Source organism: Plectropomus leopardus, chromosome 19 (genome assembly GCF_026936395.1).
Source record: "Plectropomus leopardus strain MGB_pleo_1.0 chromosome 19, ASM2693639v1, whole genome shotgun sequence".
Taxonomy (NCBI): domain Eukaryota; kingdom Metazoa; phylum Chordata; class Actinopteri; order Perciformes; family Serranidae; genus Plectropomus; species Plectropomus leopardus.
The window spans coordinates 22742597-22763345 of record NC_142194.1 but is presented as its reverse complement, the minus strand read 5'-3'; the positions used below and the strand labels follow the sequence as shown (position 1 = coordinate 22763345).

The following is a 20749-nucleotide window of genomic DNA, read 5'->3' as shown; positions in this document are numbered from 1 at the left end:
CCTCACATAATACTATAGTGTGTGTGTGTGTCATGTAATACCTTCTACTCTAAACTACAACTGTGAACCTGGTCACCTTATGGCGTGACAGACCGCGTCACAGCGCCCAGTGGGAGCAGAGCCAATGGAAGATGTTACAAGACGAGGCAGACTTCCAAGGCTTAGCATGGCGGGAATCTGTGTATGGGGGCGTGAGTGTTACATGTGTGACATGTTAAAGGTGTTTGTCAACAATCACACAAGTGTGTTTCTTTGAAACTTGAGCAAATTGGCTTGGTTTCTTTCAAAAACATGGGAGGCAATGAGCGACAAAAGAAGAAATTATCAGAAAATCTGCAAAAAAATACCAGAAAATTAGATTACATAGAAATGACCTTAGAAAAAGTTTAGAAGTTTAGAAATTTAATTATAATAATTATATAGTTTTCCCCTAGCTTTTTTCTTTTTCCCTTGACATATTTCCCTAGCTTTTTTAAAACGTTTTTTAAAAATCTGCTAGTTTCTTGCAATTTGTGTGACATTACTGAACAAGAAATTGCACCAATTTGCTCTTTGTTCAAAGGTTTCAATACTTGTGAAAAGCAACTGAATGCAGAGCACAGTTCCAGAAAAAAGCTCGAGGTATCCTTCAGCAGACGCAAAAAAGATACCTAAGCACGTAACATGTAGAGGTGGAGGTCCACTGCAAAGTGGCAATATCTGATGACTTGGGATTAGAACGAGTTGTTACATTAGCTATAAATAAGTTGAAACTTTGTTGTAATATGGGTTTTTACTTTACTTTTACTTTACATGCTTCACCTTTAACAATTTTGATATTATTTTAAAGAGGCATAAAAGGTGACAGGAAGACATTTCTCCACTGACACACATCAAGTTCTACATGGCTAATGCTGGACAGCAGCAGATGGAGCTAGTGCTGAATGTACACAGACAGAAACCCAAATAACTGCACTCTGTGTTCAGGATCAACACACTGACCAGACAGCCTCTTCATCTGCCAGAGCCAAGACACCAGCTCCACATCTGAGACCTTCATGAACCCCCTGCAGAGCTGGCCAAGTGTGCCAGCCAAACACACACACACACACATGAACACACACTTGCAGGTGAGACGCACTGATCAAATCCCCCAGAGCCAAAGTAAACATCTCCTTATTTCCAATCCCTGTCCTGCAGCCAATCAGGAGGCTTCTTAGGAGCGTCATTCTAATCAGCAGACAGTCTGGGGGCTTTTACTGGACCAGACAGTAGCTTAGGAGAATCTTACTATGTTCTGCAGGGTATTAGACGCTGATATGAGCTTTATCAAAGGCAGATTTTCCCATAAGGGGAAAAAAAAGTGAGGCAGCGGTCGCCTGGAGGTCAAAGAAATGGTTGACAGGAAGAGGAAGTCAAACAGGCTCCTCTCTACTAAGCTAGGTGTGAATTCACAAAGAATGGATTGCAACTCTTAATGGCTTTATAAGGCTTTTTGATGAGCGAACCAGAACAGTCATAAAGTCGGTGAACTGACATTCATTTACACAGAAATATCTATCTTCAATAATATAGTGCAAAGAGGGCTGCCAAACAGCAAGCTTCTTAATGTAAGAATTTACCAAAAATTTTGCTTTTGGTTGGGTGTCGGAGTTTGCGTACAAAGCTATATGGGCAGATTATCAGACCTTGTCTTTGTGGTCCCTTTTAAAGCAAAATGTTTCAGGTAAAGACCAGAGAGAGTCCTGTTATTTTGGGCCCCTGAGCCTGTGCCTGATATGCCTGTTCAGTAATCCTTCCACGGCTAAAACCATGAATTTACTAAATTGTTTGGTTCAAATTGGTTTTGTGCTCCTTTGAAGTCACGTGTCCTAAATTGTGGACCAAAATGTGATCTAAATAGGTGTTCACATCTTTATAAACACAAAGAGCTGTGTTAATAGTGAAGTCAGAAAGACCATTAACATCCTTCCAGTAAATCAGCAAAAACATTGATTAATCTGTTTACTTTTTCCTTCAACATTTTGTCCTGTGCCCTTTTATTATCATAATGAGGCACTTTGTAATTGTGGCACATAAATAAAGTTTATTATTGTGGTGTAATGACATGGATAAAGTGTTCCTCAAATCAACCCGGCCTCCCTGTCAGTGAACCAGACCTCACAGTACACCAAATAAATCAGAAGAGAGGCAGTTACATTATGATTGACACACACACACACACACACACACACACACACGTGTTTATATAGCATAATTGCTCTTGGCCTACATAATGCTCGATCCAAACCGCATGACATGGCAGGATAGTGGAAAAATTACAATTCATGTCACTAGATTTGGTCCTATCAGGTTGCACTGCTGTTTTTCTTTTTGTGGTTTGTGATCTGCAGCTCTGAGGGAGAACTCATGCTCATGGAGTTCGAAGCAGCTTGTGTTTGTCAGACACACAGTGTTGTGATAGTTGCACCAGAAGGCTTAGTTATTTTAGTTTGACATTTTGGGGAATACATTTTTTTCGCTTTCTTTTCAGGAGTTGATGAGGAGATCGATATCACTGTCATGTCTATGAAGCTACAGCCAGCAGATGAGTGGGTTTTTAGGGTCTTACCAGCAGGGTCTTGTCGATGACAGGACTCCAGGAAGTCACTGTCTAACACATAGCCCCCCCCCCAAAAAACAAACGTGTCAAACATTCAAAACTTTGTTTTTTTGCATGGACTAAATAGACAAGATATAACATGAATTAGTGACCTTTAAGAAGTGCTGGAAGTTGGATTTTTTTACTTTTAGATAGAGCCTGGCTAGCTGTTTTCCACTGTTTCCAGTCTTTATGTGAAGCTATGGCTAACTGGCTATTGCTCAAAGAGGTTCTAACCCTAACCCCTACTCCCTAACCCTAGGGGTTTTGCAGGGCCACAGTAGTGGACCCAAACTTTAATGGACTCAACAAATTTGTTACAAAGATCCCATTGGCCTTGATAATTTTTTAAAAATGTATAGACCGTATCCATTTTTTCCAAGATATTACTTACAGAATAACTCAACATTGAACTGTGGTCTCACACTGGACATGGTGAGCGGTCTCCTGGGTCAAAGTCCTGTGTGTATTTGACCATCCATGCACCCCGACCTCCTTCTTTAGTCTTTAGACTATGTTACCTGACGTCGTCCTTTGCTCCCATCATAATTGCTACCGTAACCAGAGGTTGCTGCCTAACAATAACCATAAATATGGGTCAAAACAAGATGTTAATACAGACAACCTATGGGGTTGTTGTATTTGAGAGATGACAGTCCTGATGATAGCATTATTTTCACTGTGTAAAGGCTGAAGTGTAATTTTATATCATTTTCCCTGTGTAAGCCTCACTGTATTTTCCATGCATTCATGCCGCACCTACACTTTGTCTTTGGTCTGTGGTTTTATTCCCACAGACTACAAATATCAAACAAATATTACTCAAACCCAAATCGATCTGTTCCTTTCTGTTTGTCTCTCTCTGCTTATGGTGACTACTGAAATTGGTTCCACTGAAACCAGTGGCAACACTGCTTGTTTCCTACTAAGAATTAGTCACAAACAAAAAAAGTTGTTAAAGCATATAATTTTGGATAATGTTGTGTACACATATGAGACGGTTGCAACCAAAATACAGTGTTTTAAATATGGTTGAAACAATCATATAAACTTTGAGCTCCTCATTACATCCATGCTGGATTGCAGTGGTTAAATGCAAGATGAAATTACATGAGGCAAAAAGTTCTACTCCATTTACTCTCTATGAGAAATAAATAAGTGTGATAATGGGATATGGGGATTAATTCAAACCAGGCCTGCAATATACACATTTGGAAGAGAAAGCGGGACATTAGTTGGATCAGATCCCAGTGAAGCTAAAACCCCTCACGCTGTGGGTGTCCTGGCTGCTCTGTCGGATAATGTGCCCACCATGTAAATGTGAGACTTGTATCCGGTCCCTGAGTTTGGTCACGTCATGCCCTCTCTGTCTCTGTTCGTGTCTCCTGGGTCTTTATTCTTAGAGGCGTCTGCAGGTCTTTCCAAAACCCTAAAAACTGGATACTGTTCTTTGGGTGTGTATAGTACAACTGCAGAAGTCCTTAAGGGACTGTACACAAATTATTAAGGGTGAATGAGGTCAGAAAAGGGTGAAGGTTATGTATTTATTTATTGCTGTGTCTTTTAAATTTTTCTTAACCCAGATTTATCAGATGACCTCAGGTAAAGTGGGACACATTTGTATATGTTTCATAAGACTTCTTATCCATTCCAACTTACCTGAACTCACCCATTATTATTTCAGCCTTAACACGAGAGGGTCATCGTTACATAAAACTAAACCAATTTGTTATTTTAATTCAAGATGGGGACAGAAAAATTATGGGGTTGTAGCCCTGCCTATAGATATTTTGTGGGAAAAAAATGATATTTTTTTCCTCCGTACTAAGAAATAATGCTATCCACACAGCCTTAATTTTACAAAATATCTTAATCCACACTAGAAGGCTAAAACAAGCCCAAATCTTGCTGGTGTTTACTGTCTGTATAGGCTCATTTTACCTGTTAATAAACACCCATCACTGTTGCTTCCTTTTCAATGTAAGGATGAAGCAAGGTGAAACACCTTGAAGAAACAACTTTTTGGGTTTGAATGTACATTCGCTTTATCATCATATCTTGCTTGTTTTCTAAAATCCCCTAGAAAACCTCCCTTTTAATCAGTCCATCCTTGTTTCTCTTGATCCCTGCGAAGCAGCTCCATATGTGTGTGTGTGTGTGAATGTGTGTGGGAGTGCTGGAACAAGCTGGGCTTTCTGTTTATCTTTCTTGTTCTTCCCACTTCCTGGTCTCGGGGTTGCACGGTAATAAAAGGTACAGCAATGCCTACTGGAGACAGTCTGGGTCAAACTTAAGTGACGGTCAGCCGGCCTGGGTCAAACTGGCTGACCGTCACTGTTTCTTCACTAAAGAGTTCAGTTATTAATCATCTGAAACACGAGAACTGTGTTGTCTTCCCAGTTTGGTGCTGTGGAGAACCAGTTTAGAGAGTTAAGTAGTTTTTTACAGACTTGTTACTATAAAGATCATGACATGAGCTGGTGATAAGATATAAGTAAGTAAGGAGAAAGCTGAATACGTGAGACTTTGCTTAACTGAGTGCATGTGAGGGAAGGAATGAAGAAGTGGAGGTGGATGTGGATGTGGGGAGGGGTTTTTGTGCCACACAAGTTGCCCCTGGGGCCTGAGTGGTCGCGTTGGCTTTGGCAGGAAGATGGAGGAAGCAGAGAGGAGGGGGATGTGTGTGTGTGTGTGTTTGTGTGTGTGTAGGTGGGGTGGGGGGTGTGGGGGGCTCCTCCTGGTGCCACGTTTACATCACAGAACTGTAATTCCTTTCAGTGCTGAGCGAAGCAGAGCTGGCACTGTGGCTGCTCACTTCTTTTCTTTTTTTTTTTAACCCTTTTTTGACCGCTTGCTGCTCTGCTGACACCCACAGACTGACATGATTATGAGTGCGGGGGTTGTAATTATTTGTTTTCTTAGATTTACAATGGGTACATGTTCCTTTGTTTGGGTCTTAGTATTGATTTGTTACACTCCGTTTCCATCTTCACTCAGACATTGCATCCACTATAATTGGTTCCCCTGGAGGAGGAGGACTTGATTTGCCTTAACCAATCACAAGAGACCAACACCTCCACCTGAACTGTATGTCATTTTATGTCCACACTGATGTGAATATCCATGCCAACATACTGGTTTTGCTGTGGTTTTCAGATTGGAGCAGAGCAAAGTAGACTATGATGTTGGGTGATATTGAGTGATATGTTGTTTTAGAGCAGCCTCGATAGTCTTTCTTGTTTAAAGTGCTCCTCATTGTTGTAATCACTGCTCCCTGGTTCTAGCATCAGTTGACAACTGCTTGGCAATTTCTTGACAATTTCTTGTCAATAGCATTATTCTTGCCCAGGCTGTTCTCATTCCAAACTTATAAAATGCTGCTGCTTTGACAGCCCTTTCGTGTAAGATTGTGACGCAAAAGCCACCTTTCGCTGGCCTTTGGACCACCATCAGACAGCGTCAAGGTTAGAACCCGGCCAGACATAACCGTTGGCGATGTTATTATAGGCCAGATGGCACAAGCCGTGTCCATGTGACAGGTGTTAGGACAGCTTCAGGTTGAAATGCTGCTGATAATGATGTAATATAAGGACATATAGGGCAGGTGGGGAGGTGGATGGGTCCAACAAACCCTGGACTCTGATGTGGTACTCCTGTGTTTGTGTCCCATCTGAATGTGATACTTTTTTCCTTCACCTTACTATGCACCTCTTTCCCCTAATCCTAACCATCCATACCACTATGTGCGTTTTTGACGTACTGGCGTTGGTTGCCATGTGCTTGCGTTGTCGAAACATAACCACAGCGTCATCGCACCATGTGCATTTGTTTAGATCAAGTTAGCACCATCCTGGAACATAAAGAGCAGACACAAAAGGACACCTACAACGTAATTTTTAGACACGGAAGTCCACTAACAAAGCTGCAATATGCGATGACATGGGATGAATGTGTTGGTAGAAACAACATGACAGACTCCATGAAATAGGACCTGCCATGACGGTATCAAGAGACCTGGATACAGCATTCATGTCATTAATTCCTAAGAAAGTTGCTCAGTTTGCCAAAAACCCCTGATGTTGACACAGAACATGTTTGCTGGCACCACTGAGCACATGTGCACATACACACAACCCAACCACCAAACTGTTGTCTATATCTCTGCCTGGTAATGACACTGTTGGTGCATTCTCATTAGATGAGCACACTGCATGGCATCGAGTCTAATTGGACCCGTGCAGAAACGGCAGACAACATGTCTATAATTGCGTGTTGTCGCTGGCAGGAATGCTCCTCTTTTTTCATCTTTGTTTTCGACTGTCTTACTTGCAAATTGTGCTGTTCAGAGGAGCATTTGCATGCAAAAAGAGTGATGTAACTGAATATAAACCTTAAATTTAGTCATTTGAAATATGTACAATGATACATCCAAAAAACAAAAACAAACAACAGTCAGGCACTCCACAGAGACTCACAGATGAACTGTTACCAAACTCAACATTTTTGAAAATAAAAACTAATATAGAAAGTAAAATAAAATTTTCAAAATAAAACAAATGAGAAACTCATGTGAACTGTTGTAAATCAAAACAACCCCTGCATAAATCCACCACACACATGCACACACACGCACACACACACACACACACACACACACACTGTTGCATCAGTGTGAGTCAGTAATAGTCTTCAGTTGTGAAATTCGTTGGGGTTTTCCAAAGTCCACAACATCATCAGTGTTGGAAAATAACTGAAGAGCAGCAAATGTTTTGGTTGAGAGTTAACAGCCAGGTGGTGTAAATTCTCAAACTCTGACCATAATCACAAATCACGTGACATTATGTGCATATTCAATAACTAAATTTGTTTCCCCACGTCAGCATGATTATATTATTTTTCATTTCTCCAACTTTCTGACAGTCAGTCCATGGAGCCTGAGAGCTAAATTAACTGCCTCATTAAAGCAGTATATCATTCAGAACAGCTAGAAAGTGTGCTTCAAGGTTACTATTTCAACACTTTAGGGAGCCATGTTGGAAAATCAACAGCAAAACTTAACACAGCAAAAGTATCACTTTATAATCCCAAAAGGACATTTCATTAGGATACACGTCTGTTCCAAAGTCAACTTATAGGAGTGCTTAAATGCTTTTGGCAGTTAAGGTATGGTTTGGTATGGTATTTACTTGTTCTGAATATGACAATATTCTAAATTTAAGAAGCATATTGTGTTTAGGTATTTTTAATTAGGGCCTTTTCTGAATTTATAAATGTCTAATTTGGGTTTTAGGAGCATTATTGGACATGTATACAGCCAACACGTTCTCATCCCAAGTCGTCACATGGTGCTGCATTGCAGTGGACTTGTGCGTCTACAAATTACATTTTTAATTATCCTTCTGTGTCCACTCTTTACATTCCGGGACGCCTTTGCTTTGGTCAACAAATGCACATGGTGCGATGACACTGGGACGTCAACAAACGCACATTGTGTCACGGATGGTTGGGATTAGGAGAAGGTGGCACATGGTATGATGTCGAAAAATTCTATTGCATTTAGACAAGAAGCAAACATCAGACCCCTGCATGAAAGTCCGGGGTTTGTTTTAAAACCTGGAATAAATGAGTTTTTAAACATCATTAATTTGCATGCCCAAAAGAAAAGCCCACATTCTGGTCTGAAGGTATAAACCCAGCTACTTTAAACTTTAAGAAAAACTTTAATATTTATAATAATATTTAATAAAACTTTAATAAGAACAGTTTTTTATAATGTGCAAATATTGCACTCCTTTACAAGAAGGTGACTGAAGGAATGAAAGGAGGCTGTGTTTGCAAGTCTGCAACAGATTGAAAAACCTTCTCTCAGAATGCAGAGGAGCAAAACAGTGCAAGTGGCACCAGCACGTCCACTTGTCTACATTTTGACGTGAGAATTGACATTTCAGGGCACATTAATCAGAGTATGCATGGCTGCATGTAGACAGGAATATTAATGGAATATACATTATAGTAACCATTAAAGCAGCTTAAAAGAGTAGTCTTTTTCAGAATAAGGGCAAAAACTAGAATATTTTGTGCATGTAAACTTAGCCAATGTTGAGTGTTGGGGGGAGATTGGATAAAATCACATCTACTTTGTCTCAGCTGTTGCTGAATCAAAACTTTACCAGCTCAGAAAATGGCTTGAACCTAAAAGGACAAATCACACAAGTGTTAGTTGTAAAATGCAGGCAAAACCAGGCAGACAGACCAGTCCAACAAATCAAACAGAGAGAATAATCAGAACATGGGTAGCAGCAAAGTGGACGGACAATAGAGAATCAGGCAAAATCAGAGTGGAGGTGGAGCTGTATATATACTGCAATCAGGGAAATGAGGAGCAGGTGAGCAAGTGGCTGGAGATGGCCAGGTGAAGGAAATTAGGGAAGGGGTTACTGCAGGGCAGGAAGGAGTGGGTGGATCAGCAGTGACACACACACACACACACACACACACACACACACACACAGAGCGAGAGAGAGAGAGAGAAGTGATTTTTTATGTTGTGATGTTTATTTTGTGTTTTTAATGTTATTTTTATCTTGCTATTTATTGTGGTGTCTTCTGTGTTGTGCTGACCTATCTAGTAATAACAAAAGTAAAGTTGGGGGGTACAGCTGTGGTCTACTGGCAATGGGAAAGGAGTCTATCGCTTGTATTTTAAAACCTGCATACATTTGTTAATTTTGGTGGACAAAAGGTATTATTTGCTGATGAGCTGATGGCACCAAGGCAAATATCCAATATGTTTGGCATCCCTAAAATTGCAAGATGTCTTAGATTAAATGCTGTAAACATCCAAACATTAACTGGTTAAGCAAGGCATAATTTATTTAAAAAAAAAAACCCCCAAAAAAACAACCTCATTAGGACAGTTTTGGAACATTGTCCTCCAAATTAGGCTTAATATAATCAGTACAATATGTTTTCACCAAAAGCATAGCATCACACAGTAATTGGACAATTTACATGGTTTCATAGGATGCAAGAGGCCCTACTATAAACACTGTTACACGACCTTGTCACCGGTCTTTATTGGATTAAAGAGACACAGAGCCAGCTGAATGAGCAGAGTCCAAAAAGCTTTACAAGTTTTCCCCATGTAACAGTGTATACAGGATCAGAAACAGTTAATATGGTAAAAAAGAAAAAAACTAAGAAAAAAACCCCACCACTGTGCTTACAGGACAGCTTTCCATCTTTCCAGCCGGCTGTTTGCACTCACACCAGTTACCGTGGAAACCAGGGGCATCAAAATACAGGCACAATGACAAATACCAGCATCTGTGTGTGTGTGTGTGTGTGTGTGTGTGTGTGTGTGTGTGTGTGTGTGTGTGTGTGTGTGCGAGGGGGGGTCAGTGAGGTTCAGTCTGGGCGGTAATGTGAGACCAAGATGAAACACTCAGCCATCAGCACATTCCTATGGGCCTCGGTTTTCTTCAGCTCGGAGAGAGAGAGAGAGAGAGAGAGAGAGAGAGAGAGAGACAGAGAGAGAAAAGACAGAGCAAGAGGGAAAAAAGAAAGATGGAGCACAAAAGAAAATAAGGCGAATGTCAGAAAGAAAGGAATATTACAGAGAGAGAAATCCAGGCAGCAGTAAACATGTCAGCTACTATAAATGATGCAGTAACAATCATAATCACACAGCAGTAACTCCTCCACCTCTCATTAGAACAGCGTGTATGAGTCTGTAGATTGTTTTGAGGTTTTCTATAATGATATGCTCGACACAAATCTAACTTCAGCCTCGCCTGCTCCACAATGTTGGTTGACAGAAGAATTCACACCCCACAAATATTGTCTGAATATCTGCGATCCAGACTAGAAACAGAGAGCTGGCTTGTTTGTGATGTGGCTGCAGAACCATTTAATAATCCACTTAGAATCATGTGGACCTAGACTTTTTGTTTGTTCAAATAAATTAGGCAGCAAACAAGTTTAAAAAAGTTTAGAGTGCCCATTTAGTTTGCTAAAAGGACCTGTAAACAACATGTGCTACTTTCAGTTTTCAAAGTTTAGCTTGTAGCCTATTAAAAGATTGGATTGTTTCTACATATACACATCCCTAACATTTTATACCAAATGTTTGTGCTTAATATTCACTCTTTAGGACACTGAGTTACAGCCTGAGAAGCACCAGCTAACTCACTAACATGAGCTAGTGTTAGCCATGGATATATAAAGAGATCTGGATACAGCATCTAACTTCCAACAACAGAGTGACTATCTTCCCCTGGCTGAGTGGCTAACTTCCCCAGTCAAGTGGCTAACTGCTCCTGGCCAAGTGGCCAACTCCCCCTGGCCAAGTGTCTTTACTTCCAATGGCCGAGTGTCTAACATCCCTAGGCTAAGTGGATTGCCTCTTCTGGCCGAATGGCTAAGTACTGGTTTAGGACTCTGCTAACTTGAATTAGGATAAAAATGATGCAGCCCTGCAGCTCTTCTAGACCTTTGAAATGGTATGCAACCAAATAAATCATATCCCAAATGTAAGATGAGTCATTTTGCAGGGACTGTAGGCCTAACTGACTAAAAATGATCTATTCATCTACGATGAAAATCAACGAAGAAAGGTAAGGGCAAGAAAGCAGATTGACTTTGCAAAATAAAAATTAAAGAATTGCTTGAAAGAGACATTGGTGGAGGGGCCCACAGAGACTGCTTACTCATAAGGCCCCAGAATTTGGTGCTACGTCCCAGTTGTGGGATAGCTTGGAACACTGCAGCAAAAGCTAGCCATGTAAGACAGTGGGACTAACATACAGAAAAATGGGGTATAATGAATGAAAAGGAGACGGACGGCTTTGAGAAGTGGACAATTGACTTAAGATGCGACTGCGAGGGAGAGTCCCAGCTGCTGTTATTCTTGCTTTTTGTTTGTTCAGCTCCGTTTGGAGGACTGACTGCCCGTCTGTCTCATTTTCTCCATTCTTTACTCCATTTTTCTGATTCAGCTCACCCCTTTCAACATCCCACATCCTTCTCTCCTCTGCATGCAGAGGGGAAAAACGCAGACTCCACAGTAATTATCCAGCTGGAACTGCTCATGGCTACTTGGGCTGTATTAAACTCATTACAGACCAGAGAAACAGATTCTGAATACTCCCTCAGTGGAGAATCTGTTTTTATCCACATTACGTTATAATTTGACACCTTGATTGTTCATTCATTGGTCATTTCTCAGATACACTTCAGCACACTTGAATTCAGACCCAACAGTTCCATTATTTCCTACCGTCTATTTTGTTCCTCTTGTCGATTTGGGAGGTAGAGGTGGAAAGGTCAGTCTTAAGCTGGTGACCGGAAGGTATCCAATGGCGAACCCAGCACAGCAAAAGGAAAGAAGAATTCAGGGAAATTCACTGGAAAGCACCATTCCATCCATCAGGAAATAAGCCTCAGCAGGATTAAAGGATGAGGAAAAATCCACCAAAGCGAGACCACTTTTCTGCTTCTCTCTTCCATAACAGGCGAGCTGGGAGTTAAGTGACTGGAACTCATTACAACTGCGGGAAATTTCTACCACTGGCTAACCTTAACATGTCAAAGAATTTTGTTTTTTGCTTTGTCACAAAATGTACATGTTTTTGGATTACTTTATGTACAATTTATCAAATGCGATAATGCCTTAATTCTTTTTGGCCACTTGGGGGTGTTGGAAAAAAGTTGTGCCAGCAAAGTGTAGCTTAATTACACATTAGGCAGATATGAAGCAATGTTAGCATTGATTTGGAGTTATGTTAAGGAATGTTTAGTCCAATATTCACTCCCCTTTTAGCTCTGTTTGGGTCTCTACCAACTCCTGAGAGAATATCTGACTCTTTAGCTGCCAAGTCTTCTCTGTTGATCAGCTAGTCGCTAATTTTGTCTGACTGGTGTTTTGTTTTTGGGCAGGTTGTGCACAGGGGAGTTACTAGAGATTTTTTCAACAACAACAACAAAAAACCCTTACCCTACAAACAAAAACATTCGGGGTCTCTGTTGTCACATTTTGTGTTCTAAAACACTCCATACATGTTCAATGGGAGACGGGTCTGAACTGCAGACAGGCCAGTTTAGTGTCTGCACTCTTACTATGAAGCTAAGCTGTTAAAAAACGAGCAGAATGTGTCTCACTGTCTTACTGGTATAAATAAAGACATTCCTCAAAAGATGTCATCTGGATGGCAGCATATGTTGCTCCAAAACCTGTGTACTGTTTAGCACACAGGTTTTCATGGTGCCTCCACAGATGGGAAGTTACCCATGATGCCACGGGCACTAACACACCCTCATGCTATCACAGATGCTGGCTTTGAACTTTGAGCTGGTAACAGTCTGGATGGTCCTTTTCCTCTTTAGCCAGGAGGACACAACATCCATGATTTCCAACAGCAATGTGAAATGTAGACTCGTCAGACCACAGCACACATTGTGTCAGTCTGTGTCAGATGAGCTTGAGTCCAGTTGATAGTGCTTCTGGATGTTGTTGACATATTGCTTTTGTTTTGCATGGTAGAGTCTGAACCTGAATTTGTAGATGCTGCAACAAAATGTATTTACTGACAATGGTTTTCCAGTGTGTTTTTGATTGTAGTAATACCTCATTTTACAGGGTCAGTGGAATCTAATTAAACAGACTCAGTCATTAATGTCATTAATTACACCTGCGCTTGCTATCATAAGTTAAAATGTCTGCTGTGAAAAGGGCCTATTTTTGGCAGTCAGGAGACTCCTTGCAGCTACAGTTTCATATGAATAAGCTTCACTGAATAGGACTTAACTATAATTCTGCATTTATGAGGGTGGCCAAAATGCGTCTGTGGGTAGTATACAGGGCTAACTGTGAATGGTACAGTTATCCACTGTACAAACTTACAGGGGTGGAGCTGCGAAAGGGAAATTAGACCAGCAGGACACTGAATCCTGTATTACACAAGTCCAAGCACAAATCACACACAGACTCTCTGGTAGAAGCTTGGAAGTCAACCTTTATTGATACTGTTTAAAAAAAGTCATGTCAACCAACAATAGAAAATCATATACGTCTTTCATATTTGCTTCAGTACTGCTGTTTATAAAAAACACTGATTAACATATCTCATCTTGATTAGGAATGACACTGAGCTCTGACAGCCTCTAAACACTGATCCTGAATCAATGCTACAGTTATACCGATGTTCTTTTCTGGGTGTTACAGCGGGGGATTAGCACATTGTAAAAAACAAAGCCTCTTGAGTCTCTCTAACAGTAATTCTTTGAAAGTTCAGCAATTTTGTGCAGTAATGAGTGGCAGCCATATCTGTATGTTCTGATCAGAGCAGAGATAAAATAAGGAAATGCACTCTGCTGAATCCAAAGAAATAATATTTTGCTTTTTTTTTATCCCATTTTGTCTTACCCAGGTCTAATTTGTTTATGGTAATCATACCAATGCTGCTCAAGTTTGATGATTGCAATAGGACTGGTCAATGTATTGATATTATATTGACATTGTGATATGTGACTAGATGTCCTTTTAGATCTTGGGATATTGCGATATCACAAGTGTCTTGTGTCTTTTTCTGGTTGTCAAGGCCACAATACAGTAAAGCAACATATTCTCATACTTCTCTTACTATATCCTACAAAAATGCACAAACAAACATTATGATTTGGCTCAACATTCAAATGGGAGGCAAACAGCAGGCTCCTAGGTGAAAGTCCGGTGTTTGTTGGACCCATCTGTTAACCCGCAAACCCACCCTATAGGGACTTTCCAGCTCCTTCTATTGTGCTGTTATCAGCAGCGTTTCAAACTGATGATGTCCAGCAGTTTGTCAAACTACTGGGCTGAACTGCTTCCTCCTTTACTCCTGAAAACACATTGATCATATGATCGCAGCCCTTTGAAATATGTGGTTTATACACAAATTAGTGGCTCATCAATATGTGGGATATGTATGAATTTTAGTGCATTACTTTTCATAGGAAAATGTAGGAAAAGTGCATGAAAACAGCTTTACCCAATAGGTCATCATACTCAACTTTGAGGCACTAAGAGTGATACTGAATGCAAGTGTTAACACAACGGTACACAACGTAATTGAATGACGTACATCAAAATAAAAGTATAAAAAAGAAGAAAATTCCAGAAGGCACTGGATATAGAAGGAATACCAGCATTTTTCAACCTCTTTTCTACACCCTGAAGTCTTAATCTTATAGTTCTGTTTTTTGTGCATTTTTCGAGGCTATTTCTCCCCTCAATTTAGCATGTAGTCAATGCTAACATGTACACATTGCTAGTGGCGCCTTCTGATTTGCTATCAAGAAGCTATGAAGCACATAAACAACACCCAGATTCAAATCACCCAGATTTTTCTTAAAATATAAAACTGTGACGGGATCACAGTTTTAAAAGTTTCTCAGTGCAGCTGAGTTGTTGTAAAACGCTAGTATACCTTATATGACTCTGAACTGGCTAGCTGTTGTGTTTCTAAATTCTGCGCACAGTGTCCGTCTTGGTGGTTGGACACCTTGTCGATATTCAAGTACTCTCCTCTATTTCTCTCGGGGAGTAAAATAAATTAGATGCTCTTTGAACTGCCCTGCAGTTGCAATGTGACTGGTGATGATAAAACTGTAGACATAAAACACACATATTTGTATCAAAGTCGAGGTGAGGAGAGACGTTAACCTGATTTCTAGTTATTCAATTTCAATGTCCAAATGCTAACAAAAATGAATACGTACTGTAGTTGTCCAGCAGTATATGTGCGCAGATACCAAAAAATAACATAAAAATATATATATTGTTGTATTCTAAATTCAATGAAACATGAAAAGGTGGTTAAGGACAAAATCCAAAGCCTCAAAGATATCAACCAACATTCAAAAACTCATCTCAAACACATATTGTAAAAACATACCCTCCATAAAACATCTGTACACTTCCCTGTCACTGAATGGTACAAGAACTGGACCACAAAATCATGTACCTGTATCATTTCTGTATTAATGGGACAGTTCATCCCCAAAATCAAAAATAGAGACTCTCCTCTTACCTGCAAGCAGTTTTATGTAGGAACTCTTTTCTTTCTGCCAGACTACACCTGCCAGCCGTATCACTGTGCAGAAGGAATTGTGCATCTACTCATGAACAAGAGGCTTATGACAGCACAGGATGTATAATTAATGCTGTCCTCCTTATTCTCCATTTTTTTGGAGCTCAAGATAATCCTTTTTGCAAGCAGTTTTATGCCAGAACTATTCTCTTCGTGCCAAACCATACCAGCCAACTGTACAATTGGACAAGAGACCAGCGCAGGATTTAAACATTAATGCTGCCCTCCTGGTCTTTTCTGGAGTTTAAGATAATCCACAGACCTTGTTTAAGCAGTTTCATGTACGATCTATTTTCTTGCTACCAAACTATACCCGCCAACCATATCACCACGCAGAAGGAGGCGTGCTTCTACTCATGAACAAGAAGCTTGTGACAACACTGTATGTAAACATTAATACTGTCTTTCTTTTTTGGAACTTCACTACAGGTAAAAGGAAAAATATGTATTTTTGTTTTTGGGCTGAACTGTCCTTCTTAACGGCTGACATTTGTTAGCATGTTGTTGGATAAAAGAAAAATCACAAAAAGGTTAAGAAAAAATCACTTTGGCACTGAGAACAATTAACAATGTCTGAAATTTACTTTTTGAAAGCAATCAGATATATTTAACCTTATTTACTCAATGTGACAACATTTAAATTTCTTTGAAATCTAATTCCCAATTTCTCTGATTCACCACCACAGAAATGGAGAAAAAAGCCAATCCGTTCTGCCCGAGGTTTAACCTCAGATTTTCATGAACAACCTACTTTTAGCCTTAACTCTTGACAACAATGGCCTAACTCAGTAGTGGATAAAGACAACAAAGATATTTCATCCATTGCGTAATTCTTCTGTGGACTTCCTGTCCCTACATGCTTTGCTGTCCAGCAACAATCCTCCCTGATCTCACAAACACTAAGTAAATATTATCCCCCATCACCACATTCACCCCCTGTGTGGGACACAATGTCAAGTCAAACTGCTTTTTCCATCGTTGGGGGGGTCGTCTCTTCATCTGCACACAAACAACCTTTTTCCTCCTAAGTTTAGCATGCCAACTTACAGTTTGACTTGACACTCTGTCCCACACAAGAAGAGAAACGCAGAACAACTGGGATTGATATTACTGCTGATCTTTGGATTATAGCAGGAGTATCTTTGGCAGCAAGGACCACAACCTTCAAACTGAAAGAACTGGTCAACAGAGCGGTAAGTCTGTGATATCAAAGCTGGGGTGCATTGGGTGGGGTCTGTGTGATTCAGGGTCGGAGGGTGGGTGGGGGGCGCGATGGAGGTGCACAGGGAAGCCCGGGGGGTGTGCGGGATGGTGGCGGTCCTAGGGGTACCTGGCCTGATGGGGGTGATCTGGCAGGAGGGCTGGCAGCGGTGGGAGACGGAGAGGTGGTCACAGGGCGGTAGTCCGGTGGCGGGGGCAAGGGTGTGTGGATCGGGGTGCGAGGTGGGGCTTTGGCTGCTGCTGACTCTTCTTTCACTCTTTGGAAGTTGATGCATCGACCCTGAAGGGAAGGAAAGAGACATGGGTGATCACAAAAGGTTTCAGTTCAAATATGCAATTAAGTTTTAAAAGTTTTTAGTGGCTCTATGAATCAATCTGTCAGTTAGCCCACCAACTTTGTGTTTAATGCCTATTATCAAACAATAGCACGCTACAGGCTTGCTTGGTTCTCAGTACATTATTATTGTAACTGTGAGCAGTTCATCATGAAATGACATTAGTATTTAGCAGCACTGTGTCTAAGCTTGGCCTCACAGACAAACCTGCAAACTCTCAGTCTTGTTAAAAAGTGATGGTGTTTGAATAATAATACGATAACTGTCTGAGTGAGTAAGGTATATAGGTATATACTGTATATGTATGACAAAAAAGTAGGTTGGATTGTGAAAAATAATTGAAACCTTGAGTAAAAATGTACACACACTTTCAGGTACAAACACACCCAGGTGTCTTATCTGAAGCACATCTGGGCTAAGAAGGTGGTGACATCAGTCGACCACATGGTCACAGTATAGTCACTGCTCTCTGTATGTGTGTGTGTGTGTGTCTGTGTGTGTGTGTCTGTGTGTGTGTGTGTGTGTGTGTGTGTGTGTGCATGGCCAGCTGGTGTTCTAGATTACAGTCAAATCCCCGCTTTGTCGCCCCCACACAAATGATCCAATGTTCTGTCCCGAGAACTGTCGCTTACCAAAGAAACCCTTATATTATGGACCATATGGAGAGCAAAAAAGATAGGGAAGGATTTGGGTTAGAGGCTTTGTGTGTGTGTGTGTGTGTGGGTAAAAGGTAGCAGCGGAGATGTAAAATTTTAACAACGTGAGGTCGACTTATCAGACTGTAAAACAAATGAATTTGTTCCCACAGAAATCACATTTCACTCCTGAGCTGCTTGTTAAATATTACACTAACCACGAGCTTTACCAGGGTTCACAGAGGTCGATGTTACCATGGTAACTTGACCTGCTCCGTTGCTGCATGTGGTTGGCAGCCGGAGCAGAGTGAAGTCATGTTAATCTGCTAATAACCAGTGATTGGAGCCACAGGGCTGTGGCTTTACGGAGTGGAAAATGAGGGAAAGTGTTGTACCTTGTGTTTTAGCAAAAAAAAAAAAAAAAAAAAGAAGCTTTTTTTGCACTGGAATGTCTAGAGAAATCGATACCAGAAATCTGAAAAATGATGATAAACCAAATGTAAATGAGGCAATTCTTCACTATTGCTCTAAACTTTTGCCCTCTACTCAAGCCAACCACTTCTGTCCTCTATCATTTCGCTGAACAGCTCTACATCCACCACACACTCCTCTCCTCATTTAAAACAGTCACAGAGGACACATTCCATTCATACCGACTATAAATTAGCTGCTGTGAGCGATAACTAAAAGTTGACTCGAAAGGACACAAATCCAGCAGCGACCACCACTTTCTGGTCTGTCACCACTTATCCAGTCTGGCATTCCTAGACATCGATAAAAAAAGCCAGGGTGAGGATCTTTTCAAATTCTTTAAACTGTTTTCATGCCTCATGGATATAACCACACAGAGGAGAAGTGCAGAGACTACATTCTTTGGGCAATGTGAAATTCTTTAAACCAGAGCTGCACTTTGGCTCCATCCCAGAGGATTTATAAAGAAACTAATGAATAATTAGTCTTTTTCTTTATTAGCTGGTCTGGGTGACTGGTGCTGAACTAAGCTAAGCTAACTGGCTGCTGCTGATGGCTACATGTACATTGTGTTGACCTTTCCTTTAATTATGTAAGAAAGTAACTCTCCTGTGTTGCCTTTGGCTTTTCAAAGTTATGAGATACTACCAGTTTTTTTTACAAGTTTTGTATCAAAACAATATTTGTAGTATGTGTAGATGAACTGTGGTGAACTTCCCCCCATATAACCAATGCAAGATTTCTCTTCTTATCGTCTAGCAAAACGCTATCAGATTTACTGTCAGATGATGCGTTTGCACCATCCAGGGGAGTTTCGCTGGCTCTTATGCTGTTTTCCAAAATTACAGGTTGTACTTCGCCATTTTCGTAGTGCCCACCAACCATGCTACCACTGTGGACACAAAGAGTGTTAAGTGTTGATCAAGAGACAGACCTGCTACTCTCTTTCTTAAACTAGACCCAAACTTTGCAAAACATTCTCATCCCAACTCGCCATCTGTTACCGCTTGTGACGTGCCAAGAATCCCCCTAAATCTGTTGTTGTTGTTGTTCCAGGACGCCAAATTATACCTGTTAAATGCATTGTGTCCTTCCAAAATACACTTCCTTCTTCACACAAAATGTATAGTTTCTGCTTGTTAGATGCATAGTCCTTTTTAAAATAAACTTGCGCCGCTAAAACACCTTACGTTTACTATCTTGTGCAACAAATGCATATGTAGGTTTTGGAAAAAAAACCATCATGATTTGGCTTAACATTCATAACCGAAGTAAACTGGGTGAAAGTTCAGGGTTTGTTGGACCTATCCACCTTCCCTCAAGGGGCTTATTATGCGTCAAGCTGTCGCCGACCCACAGCATATCTACTGTAACATATACTACTGTAAAATGTGCCTTTGTGTAGGGTCTGATGCTGAATTCACTGACCAAGTGATAGTATTTGATAGGCTGAAAATGGGAATGAGCTGAACTCCCACTTGCTTAAAATGAAAGCAAAAAATTTTAATCAAACAATAAAACTAAGCAAGGATGATTAAATATAAACCAAGATTATGTTACTGAGTTGCCTATTTCTCACTTCAAATGTTTTCAGTAACATGCTTTAGCTTACTGTTCAGCTGTGATATGTAATGTTTTCTCTGATCTGTTTTATGGTCTTTTAGCACCAATTTCAATATTTGAGTTTTTCTACTGCAGAGGTCATCTAGTTTTATGAAAAGACCACCTTTGCAGTGGTAAAACTGTTCTTTTTTTTTTTTTTTTAAAGCCGTTTTTACGTTTGTATTCTCTCATTCAGGTGATTCCGAGAGAAAAAATTGACCAATGAATTGAGAAATGTTGAACCGCGTGTGAAGAGCAGCTTTTTTAAACCCAGTTTCACTTCATGTACATTGTTCTGTTAGTGCCCAGTTTGAATCCATGAACATTTTCCTGGATTAAAGAAAGGCACACTCTCCCGTTCTTTCTCACTGACCTCCTCCACTGTCTACAGTCTTACCAAGGTCATAAAATTGCCTCAGCCTGGGCAAAATGTTTGTGAGACATGGTCGGTTGGTGGAGACAGCCCTGGTATTACCTCATGTCCTTTAGCCAGTTAAATGTTTGTGTTAATGTGCATGAGAGAGAGAGAGAGGCTAGCTCTACCTCATTCCGGACACTCTGACGTCAGCTAAATGGATGTGGTTTGGTGACACACACACTCATAATGCCTTACTCCTGTCTTGAATGTAGATAACATCCTTGTGATCTTAACTCTGATCTATCACTGCTGAACACAAAGTTGAGAGTCTGAATGTAAGCCAAACCATGAGACTTAGCTTTATAATGATACTCACTACA

At 40.5% G+C, this 20749-nt stretch overlaps 1 protein-coding gene across 1 annotated transcript in view; it reads right to left on the bottom strand.

Moving 5' to 3' along the window:
- Positions 1–13612: 13612 nt before the first annotated feature.
- The window catches only part of antxr1c (ANTXR cell adhesion molecule 1c), a 51144-nt gene continuing 44007 nt past the window's right edge, over positions 13613–20749 (bottom strand). Inside the window, exon 18 of the mRNA XM_042507652.2 lies at positions 13613–17248. Within this exon, the coding sequence (XP_042363586.2) occupies positions 16991–17248 (258 nt within the window). The 3' untranslated portion in view covers positions 13613–16990. The remainder of the gene's footprint in view (positions 17249–20749) is intronic.